This window comes from Manis pentadactyla, chromosome 14, assembly GCF_030020395.1.
Source record: "Manis pentadactyla isolate mManPen7 chromosome 14, mManPen7.hap1, whole genome shotgun sequence".
NCBI lineage: Eukaryota > Metazoa > Chordata > Mammalia > Pholidota > Manidae > Manis > Manis pentadactyla.
In genome coordinates, this window is record NC_080032.1 from 75491534 (window position 1) to 75508636 (window position 17103).

Consider the following 17103-nt stretch of genomic DNA (forward strand, 5'->3'; position numbering starts at 1 on the left):
ACTGAGAAGAGGCAAGTACTCCTAGGTGGTGTTAAGGGAGATCTCGGTTGCAGTGAAATCGGCCCCTCTCTAGTTCAAAGAACAAAAAGAGGGTGGGCGGCTGGGCAGAGGGAACAAGACAAATAAGCAGAGCAGTTTGATTATATAAAGCGACTTCTGAAATACTAAGGCCAATGCAGGCTTTGCCACTTATACTATGACCTTGGGTAGTTACTCTGCTCTTAAATTTCATTTCGCATCTGTAAAATGGGCATTATAACGATAGGGCTGTTTTGGGGATTTAAAACTGCCCTCCGTTGCCAGGCTCCGTAAAGTTAGCCATTATTGTAATTTAGGGAAGAGAGGGGAAATTAGAAATGTAGAAATCCAGAGTGGTAACAAGCGAATCTTCTGAAAGCAGTGTGAGAGAAAAAGTCAAGTTTCTATTGCACAAAACGTAATACGGGCTGAGGGGCCTAGGAGGAAGTGAACTTGTTTTCGTCGGGTCCGAGGCCACTTGTATTTCACGTGTCCACGGTGCGTAGTCAAACCTTTGATACCTGGCACACAAAACACTAACAGGAAAAGCCTTCCGTGTGCTCTAAAACAGCCTTCTATTTGAAAGCGGTATGCATTTTTGGAAAAATCTCTTGACTATCCAATAGCGCTTATGAAACAAAGCTCCGCGGCCGCGTTTCTGCCGTTCCGGAGAGCGATCCGGGGCGCGGGGATCACGCCCGCTGCGAATCGCGCCCCGCGCGGGGACGCCTACGGGCAAAGCCCTGGGGGCAGGAAGCCTTTTTTTTTTTTTTTTTTTTTTTTTAATCGATCCCGGGACCTCCGCTCGGGCGGCCGCGGGGCGTGCGGAGGGGCGGCCCGGGCCCGAACCAGCCCGGCTGCGGGGCGGGCGCCGCCCGAGGAGGCAGGGCGCGCGCGGGGGCGCGCCGGGCCGGGGAGGCGCGCTCCGGCCGCGCTCGCTCCGCGCTCCCCGCGCTGCCCGCGCTCGTGCGCTCGCCCGCTCCCTCCCCCTCGGCAGCCGCGGCGGCAGAGAAGGCGGCGGCGGCGGCGGCTGGGGAGCAGACATGGCGGCGGACCTGAACCTGGAGTGGATCTGCTCCCTGCCCCGGTCCTGGACTTACGGGATCACCAGGGGCGGCCGCGTCTTCTTCATCAAGTAAAGAGCCGGGGACGGCGCGGGGCCCGGGGATGCGGGGGGCTGCGGGACGGGGAGGGCGCCCGGACTGTGCGCGGCAGCCCCGGCCCCTCCCGCGCCCGCTCACGCGCCGCCTCTGCCCCTTCTCTCGCCCCTGCAGCGAGGAGGCGAAGAGCACCACCTGGCTGCACCCCGTCACCGGCGAGGCCGTGGTCACCGGGCACCGGCGGCAGAGCGCAGGTAACGCCGCGCGCGGCCGGGCCGAGCGGAGGGGGGCTCCGCCGGGCGCCCGCCTCCCGGGAACCTGCCCCGAGCCGCCGGCCCCGGGAGGCGGCGGGGGGGGTCGGAGGCCGGCGGCGGCCGCCGCAGGTAGAGGGGCGGCGGGGGCCCGGTCGCGGCAGTTGTCCCAAGTGTCCGGGCGCCTCTCGCCCCTTCGGCACCCCTTTCGTCACCCCTAGGAGACGGCGCCCTCTCGCCCATCCCAGCCCGGACACCCCCGGCGCCCCTCGGGGGGCCGCCTCCCTTCTGCCTGAAGCCAGGAATCCCGACTTTTTCCTCCCGCTGCCGCGCCTGAAGCCGCCCCCCCGCCCCCTACCGTGATTTCACCCCCTTTCAGCCCGCCTCCCCTCCCTGCAGCCCGGGACCCTGCCTCTCGCCCGCCGGTAACTTGGCCGCATCCCCCCTCCTCCCGGGAGAGCTGCCTCCCGTCGCGCCGCGTCCGCCTCCTCCTAGGTGGGACTTGTGGGTAGGTGACTGATGATGAGGAGGAGAGGAGTTTGGGGGCGCCGCGATCCTGGGTGCGGCAGAGAACGGCTCCGGGAACGCTCGGCGCTTCCCCTCCTGCCGCCCCAGCAGCGGCCGGAGCCGGAGGAGGCATTTGCAGCCGCCGTGGCCGGGCCCCCAGATTCAAAGTCCCCGGCGGCGGCTCCGCGGCTGCCCAGACCGCCGGGAGGCGGTGGGCGTGTCCGGGGGTGGGCATTCGTGCCCGGAGTGGAGAGGGCCGGCGGGGAAGCAGCTCTCCCTGGTGCCTCGGGTAGCGTGTTTGAGTGCTGAATCCGAGTTGGGCTGGAGAAGGGCGGACTGCAGCTTCAGTGCTGGTCTGGCTTTCTTTTGTCATTCTTTGTTTACATTCGGGAAACTTGTTTGTCTTTGAAATGTAACATGTGTTCTCATACTGGCCTGTGTCTATTTCTGGTAATTGGAAAGGCTTGAGAACAGTTTGTAGCGAAGGTGAGGCCGGCCTCAGCAGCCCTTTGAGCCGCCCTCTGGGTACTTTTCTCTCCAACTCTGAGATCCTGTGCGTCTCTTAAAGTTGCCATGATACTGAACCTGCCTGTCTGCCTTTTCTGCTAAATTCTGGAGTTCAGTGAAGTGACTAATACCTCCAGATTTGCAAAAAAGGTGGAGGAGGAAAGGGAAAGCATGGTGTAGCAAGAATGATGGGGTTACATTTTTTAAGGCATTTTGACTAATCCTCCGTCATGTGGATTTAGGTGCAGTCTGACTTGAATATACCTTTCAGTGTTTTGCCATACGTATTTCAACTTGCACGGCCTCTTTGCCTTACGGATAATAGCACGTTTATTTCACAAAAGACAACATGGTATTTAAATTTGTAGCCTGATCATCTTGTGGAATTATTTCATGCTTATTTTGGTTGTGTGTGATATGTATTTATACTTGTTTTGTACAGACGTCATTTGGGTTTTTTTTTATTTCAGAAAGGTATTGATTAATATGTAGCACATAAAGTTAACATCATTCATCTGAATTATTCCCAAGTTAATTACTTGAAACTCCGTGTCTCTTAAAAGGCTTCAGTAACACACATGTATAAGTATGTAATGACAGATTTCTTTTCCTCCAATTAAGTACTTAGGAAGTTCTTTCTCATCAGTGACACTTTGTAGGTGGAGGATGGTCTTAAATCGACACAATATGCAGGTGTTGCCTCTTCTGCACAGTTTTTGTTTGTTTTTTTGCCAAGGTAATTTTTTGTTAGTAGTTTTTTTTAGGATTAGAAGGCTTCCCTGTGCTGTTTTGGATGCCAGAGAGTAGTTCTCCAGACTCTGATCATTAAGGTGTATAATCATGTCCCATAATTACTAATACTGTTGGTACTTTTCTGGTGACTTTAAATTTTAATTGCTCTTTTCCCTAAGATGCTGTGAGTTTTGTTAACAGTCTGGCACTTTTTTGGCTAGAAATCTTAAGATTAGAAATAAGTTAGTTAGAAACCTGCTTAATAAATGAAAATAGGTGATCATGAAAATAATAGAATAATTAAAATGGATTGAACCTTATCTTGCTATCCCAGAAGTAATACTGATTGTGAAATACATGTTTTTTAGATTTGCCAACTGGCTGGGAAGAAGCATATACCTTTGAAGGTGCAAGATACTATATAAAGTGAGTTTTTTATAATTATTTTTCCTTGATAATTCAAATGTGGTGATTAATCTTTAGCTGAATCATATGTCTAGTTGTGATCATGATTTTTTTAAAGGTGTATCATATCACATATTGATTTTATCTTTTATATAGTGTTGGAATTTTGAGAGAAAAATGACACTTCGTTTTCTTGTTATTTGCCTGGACATTCATTGATTTAAAATTAGATCCTTTATGACCATAATTACATTTTTGGTGCTTTTGTATATATTTCTGGGTGACAAGAGCATTATAGTATTTTTTCTTCAGCATGCTGTCATCTTTTTTTTTTTAGTGAATTCTGTTTCTGTGTATTTTGACCTGTTAATAAGTAGTAAATGTGATGTAGTTAGGTTACAGTTTGATGAACAATGACAGAGCTCAAAGTAAAAACAAATACTGAATATTTCGCAAGCATCTGTTGAAACATTGTAATTTGCCTGTTTATTTAAATATATCTAGGTTTTAAAAATATATCTAAATGGTTTAGTTGATGTTTGTGTTTGGATAAAAGGCTTTCAGTAGAGCTTAAGAGAGGTGACCAGTCAGTCCTAACCTTTAAGCTGATTTTGTAGAATAGTGAATTAATTTCCATTCAGAGTTAACTTGTACTATGTGGAGACAAATACAATGCTTGAGGTCAGTAGTACGTTGGAAAAATTTTTATCCCCCAAGGGGAAATAAAGGTGGTTTTAGCTTTTAAATTTTAGAAACTGTTTACTTAAGAGCTTGTTTTTATTGTTTTAAAATTTTCTGTTTAATTTTAAGGAACTGAGGTTTGCAAAAGAATGCTTAAACACAAGAATTGGTGGAGATGTCAACAGTTTATTAATAATGGGGGATCCTAGAATGGCATCTTTACTTCATTAGGCCCAGTAAGGTGTTTCCCAAAGTGACGTTCTTAAGATCATGTCATATTTCCATTAAATTGTAATTATTTGTATAGCTGAAAAACATTTTAGAATGATACCTATTTAAAATGTTAAGTGATATTTATGCTTGGCTTTGAATGTAGAAATAGAGAAAGCAGAAATAAGATACAGGAATGAAGTAGTTTCATGATGTGGTCCTTCTCTGGATGTTTTTCAGTTACATCTTTTATTTGGAGGTTGTGCTATACATTGTTAGGTGACCTAAGAAATAGAGGGATGACTGAACTGCAGAGTCACAAAGTATCTTTCTAGTGGTTATTTTCATCCTGAATTAAGTAAGATTGTATTGCTATGAAAAGGGATGCTTCCTTTTTTGTACATAGAATTGATATTTCTTAAGAAAGACAGCTTTTTGGATGGAGTTCATTTATGTTTGCCCAATGTAATTTTAACTTCTGTACATTAAAGCTAGCTGATATTAAAAGAAAGGAGTAATACTACAATTCTTGATAATATTTTCATTTTTGTGAATGTGTACATTCTTAGATGAATGTTTATTTGACAGTACAAAATGTTATTCTGTGTGGGCTGAATATGTATGTTTTAATTTAGAATTAAGCTGTTAAACTGAGTTTTCTTTTGTTTTACTAGCCATTTTGATTAGCTTTTCTTCTATATTGACTTAAACCAAGTAGAATATTATTTCAGTGTCATACCTGAGTTTCTCAGGAAAATGAGAACAATATTAAGAAAGCTGTAATAATTTTACTTTAATTCTGAAGACATTTTTTAAACTAGTGAGTTTTAATCATGTGGTATTAATTAAGCCAATAATGATGGCCAAAAGAGCAATAATTTATATTACGAAAGTAATTCTAAAATTGAGCACGTTATAGAATGTATCACTCATTAAACTCCTTTGTCGTAAAGTAACCATTGACAAATATATGATTTGCTGGATGTTAGGTGCTACTGCTTTTCCTTTCTGATTTATATCAGAAGGCTGGTTTCTTTTAAGCTTAGTTACATCCCTGATGCAGTCTGTAATTTCCTAGAAATTTTTCCCTTGTATTGTTATAAGCAACTAAGGATGCTTTATCATTCTAATATGATAAGGGCACTGCTTTTATCTTAAACTTTATAATTTACAAACTGCTTTCACATATATTTTGTCTGAATCTCGTTTTAATAATGGATGTTGTCAGAATTACTTTTTTCCATGGTCACATAGTAAAACAACAGAAACATGCCTTTGGAACTTAGAGTTTACAAAGACAGCAAGATAAGAAGCCCAGGAACATGAACTATATTTAGCATGATCAGAGAAGAAACGATTGGAGTCTGAAGGGGAAAGTGATGGATGTTGGTGGATATATTGGTCATTGTTGATTCTTAGATGAAGAAAGGAGGTTATTGATCAGATTTTAAGAAAGAAGGTAATATAGTGAACAAGGTGGATTTTGTTCACATGGAAAGAGGGAAAAGAGAAAGGCCAGTAAAAGACATGTCAATCCTCTTGCTCATCCCAACCTTCATGTTCCTAGGAGGCTCCCTTAGCAAGAAGGGAAAAAAAAAACCTGTGTTGTCTCTATATATTTTTCTGTTTTTAAGTGAGGCGCATTTAACCCTCAAATTGTTTCTCTTTTGAACAGATGGTGGTGGTGGTTCCAAAGGGCAGATTGCCAAAAAGAATTTATCTGAGTAATATTTTGGTATTGATTGCATCTCTGTGGTGGTCAGGGGAAAAAAAGAGCATTGGAGTGGGGAAGGGTTGGAAGAGCTGGACTGTGGTCTTGACCTTGTTCAAGACTTTGGAGCTCAGTCTTCAAATCTTAAAATTAGGCTGGCTGGAAAAAGCAACTTCTAAATTATATCCCATTTTAAAATTTCTTTGAGTCTTACACTCTTCTGGGAATTTTAGAATATTGTACAAAGTAATGAGCACACACTGCCAGGAAGAGGTGATGTGAGACATACGGAAAGGTACTTAGCTTTCCTATCCTGCTTAACTATTTTAGCCCCTCTTATTCTTTGTATAACCACAGGTAAGTGTGAGGTATGCCAGAGTTGTGGGTGTTGCTTCCTTTCTGTTGCTGCATTTTGTGCTTTGTATACATGCTTTCCCTGAAGAGCTGCATGGAAACTTAGTTAATAGTGCTGCTAATGTCAGCAAAGGACAGAGTTGTGAGTTTTATAGATTTCAGTTGGATAATCAGTTTACACAAATTTTGAAATTAGTTCTTTAGTAATAGTGAGTCAAGTAACAATGTATAATATAGAGAATGCATTTTACTTTAAATCCATTTGGCCAAAAAAGTTAATATTTGGAAATTATTGTTTATTGTAAAGATAAATATTTAATTTAAATAATTAACATTTTAAATATGTAATTTTTTTTCTGGGAAAAGCATTTTTCTGTGTACTTAAGCTAGGCAACCTCTTAATTATTTTATTACATATGTCTGTTTAAGTACATATACACAAGAGTTTGAATTTGACCTTTGAGTTTCCATATTACCTTTTAATGCTTAATTCATGCTATTTATCTTTGAGAAGAATGCTGAGAATTATCAGTGATTTTTATAATTCATAAAGAATAGCTTTAAATATTCAAAAAAGAGCCCATAAAGTACAGAAGATTATCTTACATATCTGAGGGGTTGTAAAACCTTCTGCTTACTCCTTGAAACCATTGCTTAATGACTGTAATGACAGGTCATGGTAGCTTATAATGGATGTGTCATTGACTATTTTTTTGTGCTTCAAAGTTTTAAGATGGTCAACCTAAAAGTACCAGGTAAATCTTAAGATGGTGCTTTCCAAATAGCGAGAAACTTTGTTCTGATTATTTAAAAGTCATCGTCTTACGTGGCAGAATTGGAGATCAGAAAAGGTCTTTGCAAGGTAATAAAGTTGTATGTAAATTTTGTGAGGTTAAATTTTCATGTTGTTTTTTCCTTAAAATTTTAAGTTCTGAAAGTTGAAGTTTTTCTTAGTTATGCGGAGAGTAGTGTTTGATTTTTGACTAAAGAAGTTTCCTCTCAGTATCTGCTATAGCTGGATGGCATATATGCTTAGAACTTCATGCTAACCTGCAATGAGGGAAGGTCTGGTATGAAATAGTCCTTCAAGATTTGTTGAGGAAAAAGTCTGTTTCTTCATAGATTATCACAATTCTAACTATGACTAAAGATAGGAAAGAGCATAACTGCCTCAAGAATGTTAAAAATCATCATATATATTATATAGTGTATGTTTTATGTACTATTATAGTATACTACATATGTACTATATTATATTATGTACTATATTATATATAGTACATAGTATAGTGTATATATAGTATAGCATACTATATAGTATAGTACATAGTATAGTATATATAGTATAGCATACTATGTAGTATAATATGTAATATATAGCATGTATGTAATACATATATTACATACATGCTATATATTACTATGTATTTGATATTAAAAATGGTATATTAGCACTGTAATATTATGATTAGAAATAGTAATAGTAATATAATGTGCTTCAGAGCAATTTATGGACATTATATCTCTTCTACATTTATAACAGTTTTTGACTATGGTACATAATCCTTAACGTTTGTAAAGCAGTCTATGCTAATTCATTAAGTAAAATAAAACTATGAACTATGGTTTCAACCTTCAAAAAGTTTTTAATATAGAGAAAAACCTGCTCTGTATTAATAGAGGGAGATAATATTGGGAACGTGGACCTCTTTAGTGCTAGGCATTTCATCATAGCCTGAAATGAGTCTTCTCAGTAGCCTTTTATTATTATCTTTTTCATTTTTTTCCCCTCCCAGATGATGGAACTGAAGCTTCAAAGGGTTGAGAGGCTATTAGAGGTCATATAGCTTCACTGGGCTAAAACTCCTCTGTACCTAAAGCTCTACAGGGCAGTGTAAACAGGTCCTTTAATACGTGGCCCTCCACAAGTAGGTTGCTTGGGATCAGAAGTATCATCTTAGAGAAACAAGCATAACGTTTAGGTTACAAGTTCAACCTACCAACAAAAGCTTGTTTAACCCCCTAAAAAACTTCTGACTAGTATTAAGCTATTAACAGGGACTTGGAATTTGGCCATTCCTTTTCATCCACTCAGGGGTACCTAGTAAATGCCAGGCACTGTTCTAGGTGCTTGGGGATACAACAGAGAACCTGCCTTCCCAAAACCTGTAGTCTGGTAGGGGAAGCAAACATTTAATAATAGAACAAACATATAATTTAAAAATGGCAGCTTCATAAAGGAAAACTAGAGTGTTCTTGACAGATTAGGAAAGTTTATCATGAGTAACCATGTTTCAATGATAAAATACATTTAGAGTTGAAGGCTGGGATGCCAGGACTTCTAGCCATAGTGAAATATATGGATATATGGTGGAATCTCATTGTCTTCCTTTTTAGCCCAGGACCACTGCTCAGGAGTAGGACTGCTCAGTCTTCTGTAGTTCCTGTGATTCACTTAAAGTCTAGCCTTGGTACTGTGATCGGCTCAGGGAGGTGGTGGCCGTTGCAGCGGGAGCAGAGGCATATCTGTGATGTGACCTCACCCTTTGAAGGCTGTATTAAGACAAGATTTTGGAGGGATAACAGAGGCCCTGCAGAGTAAATTCTTTCCCCCATCACATTCTCTCCTTCTTAGTACGTAACAGGATTATGATTAAATATTTAAAATATTTAACTGTATAATTAATCATACTTCTTTTAAGCTGCCAGTGATTATCAGTTACCATTGATTTAATAATAGCTTTTCAGGGGTAAAAGTGAGAGACATATCCACAAATAAACCCCTTGATCCTTACTTCAGAACAATGTATTTAAAAAGTGCATGTTAGAAGCGACGTAAGTCTTGCTTAAGACCTGTTTGTCCACACTCCATGTGGCAGATGAGCTTATTGAAAAGCAGTTTCATAGCTTTTCTCATAGTAGTTCCTCAGTAAGTATTTGTTGATTGATTGAATTTTGATGGTGACATTCAACTTAATCCTGTGCTATTCAGAAACCTTGTAATTTGGCTCTTGTGTATTCTCTCCATGTGGCATTTGTTTATCCCAGTATGAATTAAGTTTGGTCTATGTGATTGTTCTGAGAGATAGATGGGATCTGCTCAGGATGTTTGTTGGGCCTGATTCATGACAAAACCAAGATGCAGGAACTTGTGAGGCCTTTTGGGAGACAGCCAGAACCCAGCACTTGACACGGACCGTGGCATAGCCATTTAGAAACACAGCCATTTCCCAGTTCAGGTCGCTGTGGTCTCTGGAGACAAGGGAAATACTGAAATCTCTACTGTCATGAATAATATGGGTCAAGTGAGTGTAACCCAAGTCTGACAGTGCTGAAATCAGCGGGCCCTCTAGAAACCTGAGAGAAACAGAAAGTAGTCCTCGTGAGGTACAGATGATAGAAGTTCCAGAGCCATTTGGGGAATTCCTTGGCCACTTGGGAGTAGTCTTTGAGCTACTTGGGAATTCATTATTCTCTAAAGTGGCCTGTAACTTCAGAAGCACACAACTCTTTGAAGGCAAAAACTGTGTCCTAATCATCTTTACCTTTCCAGCACCTGGCACATAACAGGAATTAGATGTTCGATTGTAAGAAAAGCGAGTCTTTACCCAAATCTGACCATCCCAGGGCATTTTTCTGCTTCTGATTTGTCATCTAGTTAAGATTCGTACTGTGGGATGCATCAGCGACCTGACGCCCTCTAGTAAAAGGGGAGGCAAACCTTTTTTCCATGGTACTTCCAGAAGTGACACAGATGCATTGACACAGATGCATTTTTCAAGGCTTTTTCTCATCCACATTTTTTTTTTTTACTTTAGAAAGCTTCTCTCCACTTAACTAGAAAAATGGTTGCTCTCAGCCCCAAATTGTACACTAGCTTTTCAACCCAAAAGGTAAGATTTCTTCTCTATTCTCAAATAAAGAAATCTTGGACAAGCACTTGGATCACTGGTCTACTAGTCTAAAGTCGTTTTCTGTCCTTGGCTACAGACAACATTATTATTGGCAAACCTTCTGGAAACCACATGGTTTAGAAAGACCCAGTTCACCATAGGAAGTCGGAGTGCTTTCAGAGAGGCCTGCTGCTCTTCCCTTGCAATATAGTGCAAAGTGCTGAAATGCCAGGAAGACTGTGAACCTGAGTATCCACAACTTCTAGAAGTGATAGCATTAATGATCTTTGAGGAAGACTTGTGCCTTAAATTGCAGGGGGAGTAGTTGAGATACACAGCTAATCATATACATTGTATGTGTATATACATATACAGATGGTTCAGGCTTGGTCCTAGGAAAATGAAGATGAAGTGAGGAAGATTGAATTCTGAGGAAGAAATAACAGAAACCGTACTGGACTGGCTGCCATACTGGATGAGAGAGAGAGAGGAAGCCAACTCTGATTTACTACAAGTGGCAGTAGATCAAAACCATACCCTCATTTTGTTGTGATAGACCAGGGATTCCCTCTGGTTCTTCTGAAATTACTGGCCACTTCAGAGAATAATTCCCAAATAGTGTCAGTGCGTGAGTAATGCTCCCAAAGCTTACTTGCTACAAACTCCTATAGGTGTTCTACATGGGTCTTTTTTTCCCCCATCCCTTCCAATTGACTTGGATTTTTCATACATACTATTTCTTTGGATTGTATGGTCTCAAAAAAAGGAGAAATTTGCCCCAGAGAGGAGAAATAGTTTTAGTCTTCATACTGAATTAATTCTAGCAGCTTTTGTTGAACTTGATTGAAGGTGCACATAATACCTATTTTACTAAACACTTATTATAAAGCTGTTCGATCTAAATGTAAAACTCAGTAAAATAGGGCAGTGTGGCAGAGTCTTGAAAGGAAATGAGGAACTCCTTGCCCAGTTACAGTACAAAGCAATGGTAGAAAGAGAGTACATGTTAAACTCAGCATTGTTTTTTTTCCTCTGTTGAGAACTCATCTGTTTTACTACATTTATTGGGAAAAATTTGTTCCAGGACACAGAATATAGAAGCATTCCAGTAATGGTGGCCCTTAAAAAAATATTAAAGAAATATCAGAGAATGATTCTAAGTCAACTAATAAGAGTCTGTTTAGTGTGTGTGCTTTTTTCCAATCTGTTTCATAATGTGGGTTTCTTTTCTGATTATACAAGTAATGCATAGAATATAGTCCTGATGTACAGAGAATTTCTACAAATGTTTCAGTATATATACACAATTGTATGCATATATATATTTTAAGATTTGGGTGTTATTGCTAATACTGTGTTGAATATTATTTTCACTATATTGTGTGTCCTCATGTTAGTATATATTTAATAGAAGAGTTTTCAATAACTACAATGTCTTACGAACATATATCAGTGTAATCATTCCTCTATGTTCAGGTGGCTGTGTTGTTCCCTACCATTCATTTGCTGTGAGAAAAATCCTTACATATATTCTTATATGTATGTCTGTTTCCTAGACTTGGAATTATTGGTAGAGGATATGAGCTTTTTAAAAGGCTCATTACTTAACATTTTGCCAAATTGCTCTCTAGGAGATTTATATCAATTTATGTTCTCTGCTGTAGGTATATGAGAGTGCGTGGAAGTGCCCCCATTTCTCCAAACCTGTAATAAATACTCTTGATTGGACAGGTGAAGTTTAAGGGAAGCTGATGGAAACTACACAAATTGGTTTTAGTGATTCAAATGATTCGAAACAGGGATTTATCTTTCAGTAATCTGTTGCTACATAACTAACTACCCCAAGAGTTAGTGGCTTGAAACAGCAACGATTTATAATTTCTTAGCTTTCTTTGGGTTGACTGGGCTCCACTAGGTCCTTCTGTTCTTTGTGGTCTAACAGAGGTCACCCATGCAGATACATTCAGCTGGAACTTGTCTGTGGCCCTCTCCTCATGGCTTCTCATCACTTAGTGGTTTGTCTCCAGTTTCTTTATAACATGGCAGCTGGCTTTGAAAGGGAACATCCCAAGGGGACAAGCCCCCAAGCGTGCAAGCACTTACTAAACCTCTGCTTGCATAGTGCTTGCTAATATCTTACTGGCCAAAGCAAGTCATATGATCAAGGCCAGACACAAACGGGGGAGAGGACTGCATAATACCAGGAGGTGTGGTTCATCGCAGACCATTCGTGTAAGGAACTATCAGAGATGGTAAATAAGTTTCAGTGAGCATTGCAACTCTAACTGATGAACAGCAGTAGTTTGGAGCACTGTATTCAGAAGAATTTATAGAGACTGGCTTCTGGATTAGTAGGAAAGCATATCATGATGAACTAGTGATGTTTACAAGGGTTTAGGTGTGGAGGTAGGTACTGGTTGTTTTTACCATCCTTTATTTAATATCTATGAATTTGTATCATAAAGCCACAAACCTGAAAAATAAAAGCAATTGATGAGCTTACATAGAAGCCCAGAAAATTTAAAAGCAACTTGAGTATTTGAGTAAATTGAATCTTAGGCTTTTGTTCACTCTGGTTTCACGTTGACAGTTAATGTAATTAGTAGTATAAGGTATCAATTATTGATAGGTATTGTAGCTATGTATAGTTGTGTGTATGTGTGTGTGAGATAGATAGATTTTTAAGTGTTTGAGTTGTCAAGTTGGCCTTTAAATTAACTCCTGTGATTTAAAAGGTAATTATCAGTGGCAGTATTGGTTAGGCACTGTTACCCTCTGCATAAGTGAGACTTACAGAAAAATGTTACTGTTCCTCCTGATACTGTAGTGTGGTCTCCTTTTATGCTTTTCCCTCTCACACAATACTCTATTCCCTTTCTTTGCATATACTATGTATCTTTTCTAAACAACAAAATGAGAATATCCTATGTGTACTTTTTTTATTTAATAAGTTAGTATTAGGTCTTCTCATTTAAATTATTAGATATGTAGTTTCTTCATTTTTTTCTCAATTTCTAAAAGTGTTACAGTGGACATACTTCTATATGAACTTTGTGGTGATGTGTAAATATTTTTACAAATATTTGTTAGATGTGGAGTTGCTGGGTTAGTCTGTATGTATATTTTAGCTTTTGATAAATATAGTAAAATCCTGCTAATAAACACCATAAATGGAGTCTAAAAATACTGAGATTGTTAAAATGCATAATTATGAGATTAATGAAAAACAATATTTTTCAGTAAGTCCATAGAGTCACAAAAAAATAGAAAAGTGATTAAAACTTTTGAATAACTGCTAAATGAATCAGAAAACCCCAAATGGTAACAGGGCCTTTACTTCCTGAATTCCTTTTGGAATTGGGATTTGGGCTAACCATTGGAGCCATTTAACTGCCCCATGCAGATTAATATATGATTTCACAATTTGTGATTTACAGTTAGTCCAACCTTCTTTCAAAAAATCCTTCTTAACCATTTTATTCACATAAAGCAGTTTATCATCCTGTATCCTTGTGTTTTAAATCTGTGTGAGATGAAGACTTAAAATGTTATTTCTGAACCACTATCCTTGTCTGCACTTGGTATTACCAGACTTTAGTTTTTGCCAACCTAATGGACAAAAATGATATCTTGTTTGAATTTGCACTTGCTGGTTTTGGCCATGCTTAGCATCTTTTCCTCTGTTATCAGTTTGAATCTCTTAGGCAGATCTTATATATTTTCCCTATTTTTCTGTTATTTTTCTTAATGATTTAAGTTCTATATTTGTATTTTTAATATCAGGGCCAGTTAGCTTACAGTAGACAGCTCTAAAATATTTTGGTTGTGAATCCTTATGGGTAAAAAGATTTTTAGTATGCAGCCTCCTTATGTGTATATTTATAAATTATGTTTATGTGTTGTTGTCAGTCTATGCCTTCCATACTAGTAAAGTTTAGTTTTTCTTATTTCATTGTGGTTTAAAAGTAAGTATAAACAGGGGTGCTAAATATTGTTTCCCATTACACAATGGCAAGTCTGGTGTGCATCCACCTAGGAAACCATGAGTTCAGAGCACAGTATGATTTAGTGCCTTTACAGGCCAGTTAGATTTGCCAAGAGGACCATGCTCTGTGTTCTCTGTCCACAGTGTGCATGTTTTTAAGCCTGATGGCATTCAGTACTCCAGTGAAATAGAAAGTAACTATGGATCAGACCTTGACCTTTACCTCTATTAACCATATCACTTTGAGAAAATTTCTGAATCCTGATATGTGTCATTTTTTTCACATGCATAAAATGGAGAGGATAACTCTTGTCTTGACTCTTTATGGTTTTATGATGATATGAGTTAATTTATGTAAACATATAAAACTGAAAACTAAAATATGGTATAGATATGAAACACATGGGTATTGGTTTTGCAAGTTTGTAACATTAGATATATAAGAACACAGTTCAGTGTTTACTCTGGGAATAAACTTAAGGTGTGTGGCTTACTAATAGTGTTTCAGAAATAACATTTTAAGTCTTCATCTCACACAGATTTTAAAACACTTTAAGGTAGAAACTATTGTGCAATAGTGTTTATTGTGATGGTATGCAGTATACATTTAATCATGTACATATTTGGTTTCTAAGTTGTTTTCTATTTAAGAACCCTCCATGATTTAGGAATTAGAAATCAGATTGTTTGTGAAACGCCTGGTGGCACTGAGGAAAACTTTCTTTAAAGAATAGAGTGCCTATTGTCCATGGCTGCAGATAAAAGGCAAGCAAAGCCTAGCTTGAATATATTCTCCAGCGTCATGAAGAATTCAAGGCATTGTAACATTAGGGAGTCTTAGATATAAGCAATTGGAAGTGAATTATAAGGATAGAATGCTAAAAGCAGAATATGATACAGTATACCCAGGAGTGACTATGAAAAGGCAATTTTGAATGTAGGTGCTGCTGTTTTTAAAATGCATTTTATAACTTTCTTGAAATGAATAAGTTTAACTGTAGAATATATTACTGTTATCTGTAAAAGGGGGTGGATCAGGGGAGGTGAAGTAAAACTGAACCCCTTATTATTAATAAAAAGGAATAAGAAAATTGGGACAGCAGCTGTGTAAATATATAGGTTTGAAATATTTAAAATGTATTAATACTCGGGGTCTGCAAAGATGTTGGAAAACAGGCTCTCTTGGGCCGCACTGCTGGGTGGCACAGGCCGAGCCCGTGACCGGTGGCTTGAGCAGGCCGGGACTGCAAGCTCTGGGAGGTGGGCTAAGTGAGGTCGCATTCTTTCTGAACGCAGTCTTCTCCTTCCTTCTCATTTGATTCTCACAGTGACCCACAGGGTAGAAAGCAGGACAGGCGTGGTGCTGTCACTAAACCTTCTTTGCCTCTGTTTCTACCCATAGAGGAATGGAAGCGGGAAGGGGAGAAGGTGGATGTACTTATATCTGCTTTCCAAACTTAGTTACCTAAACTCTTGGAGGACATAGAAGGCAGTGTGCAAAAAAGAAATAAAATCCTTTGTGAACTTGGAAAAACAGATGTTTCTCAGAAACAGTTCATACTGAGACAGTTCTGTATTTCAGAAAAGAATGATAAAATGACAAGGAAATCAATTATTTTTTTTTTCTTTTACAGAGGATTCCAGGTCTGTTTTGAACATTTACCCAATAATCCAGATTTTTACAATATCAGGTTACCCCCTGCCTGCTCCTGTTACTCCTATTTGAATGATTTTCGGTCCATTTGCAGAGCTGCAAAAGAAACTCTAAATCGAAAACAAGCATGTTAGTGGTCGAAGTAAAATCCTTTGATGGGGTTCTAAATCCTTTCTGTAGGTAACCGTCCCTGCCTCGCCTGCTTTTAAAGCCTCATTGCAGAAGACCCTAAAATTAAAATACTTAATTTTTGGCTTCCATTCCTCAAAAACATTAGTGGAGAAGTATAGTAGATTATCTGAGTTGAATAAGTATACTTAATTAATCTTACTGTTACCAGTTATTGCTGTGTAACAAACCATCCCAAAACTTAGTGCTTAAAACTATGACTTGTGTTATTGTACACACATCCCTGGGTTGGCTGGGCAATCTCTCTAGTTTCTGTTGGGTTTTCTCTTTTCTGAGCTTAGCTGTGGGTCAGTGTCTTACCTGAGGGTTTCAGCCCCAGGCAAGACCAAAAAACGACAATGGAACATTCTTGGAGTGAAAGGGTTTATACCCAACTCTATTCTCCCAGCACTAGCAGGTCAAGCGCTAAATCCTGTCCACCACCTCAGAGCAAGTCTGCAAACAGCAAGCCGGTCTCTGCCTCTGGGCCTCTCTGCCCCTGCAGCCACGTCGTTGCTGCCACCACCCCAGCCTCTGCTCTCCTGCAGCCGTGCAGCCCAGGGCACTGGGCAGAGCTCTTTATATAGAGTCAGTAATAATATATTGCCCACTTGTGTGCAGTGAGCAAGCCGACCAGGGTCAGGTGAGAAACCCCGCCACAGGAACTTTCATTTTCTCTGCAGTCAGGTAGTAGAGTTTGCTGTTCTTGGCTTGTCTAGGATGGCCTTATCTGGGATGGTAGGAATGACTGGGCTCTTGCACAAGATATCCCACCCTCCAGTAGGCTTGCCCAGGCCTGCTCTTGTGGTAAAGGCAGGTGTCCAAGCAGCTGAGCAGAAGCACCCCAGGTCTCTGTTGTCCTGGGCTCAGAATTGGGACGGGGAGTCACAAGTCAGATCAAATTCAAGGAGTGGAGAAACAGACTCC

At 39.9% G+C, this 17103-nt stretch overlaps 1 protein-coding gene across 10 annotated transcripts in view; it reads left to right on the plus strand.

The window, feature by feature from the left end:
* The first annotated feature begins 464 nt into the window (after window positions 1–464).
* Window positions 465–17103, plus strand: part of PLEKHA5 (pleckstrin homology domain containing A5) — a 223793-nt gene continuing 207154 nt past the window's right edge. For 2 of the 10 annotated variants that reach the window (XM_057491824.1, XM_057491825.1), the window contains exons 1-3: window positions 496–1153; window positions 1293–1372; window positions 3484–3541. In XM_057491824.1, coding sequence (XP_057347807.1) covers window positions 1062–1153; window positions 1293–1372; window positions 3484–3541 — 230 coding nt within the window. In that variant the 5' untranslated portion in view covers window positions 496–1061. Of the gene's footprint in view, window positions 1154–1292; window positions 1373–3483; window positions 3542–4330; window positions 5936–17103 lie in introns of those variants that run through there. The other 8 variants (XM_036889356.2, XM_036889355.2, XM_057491829.1 and 5 more) reach the window with 7 other exon arrangements.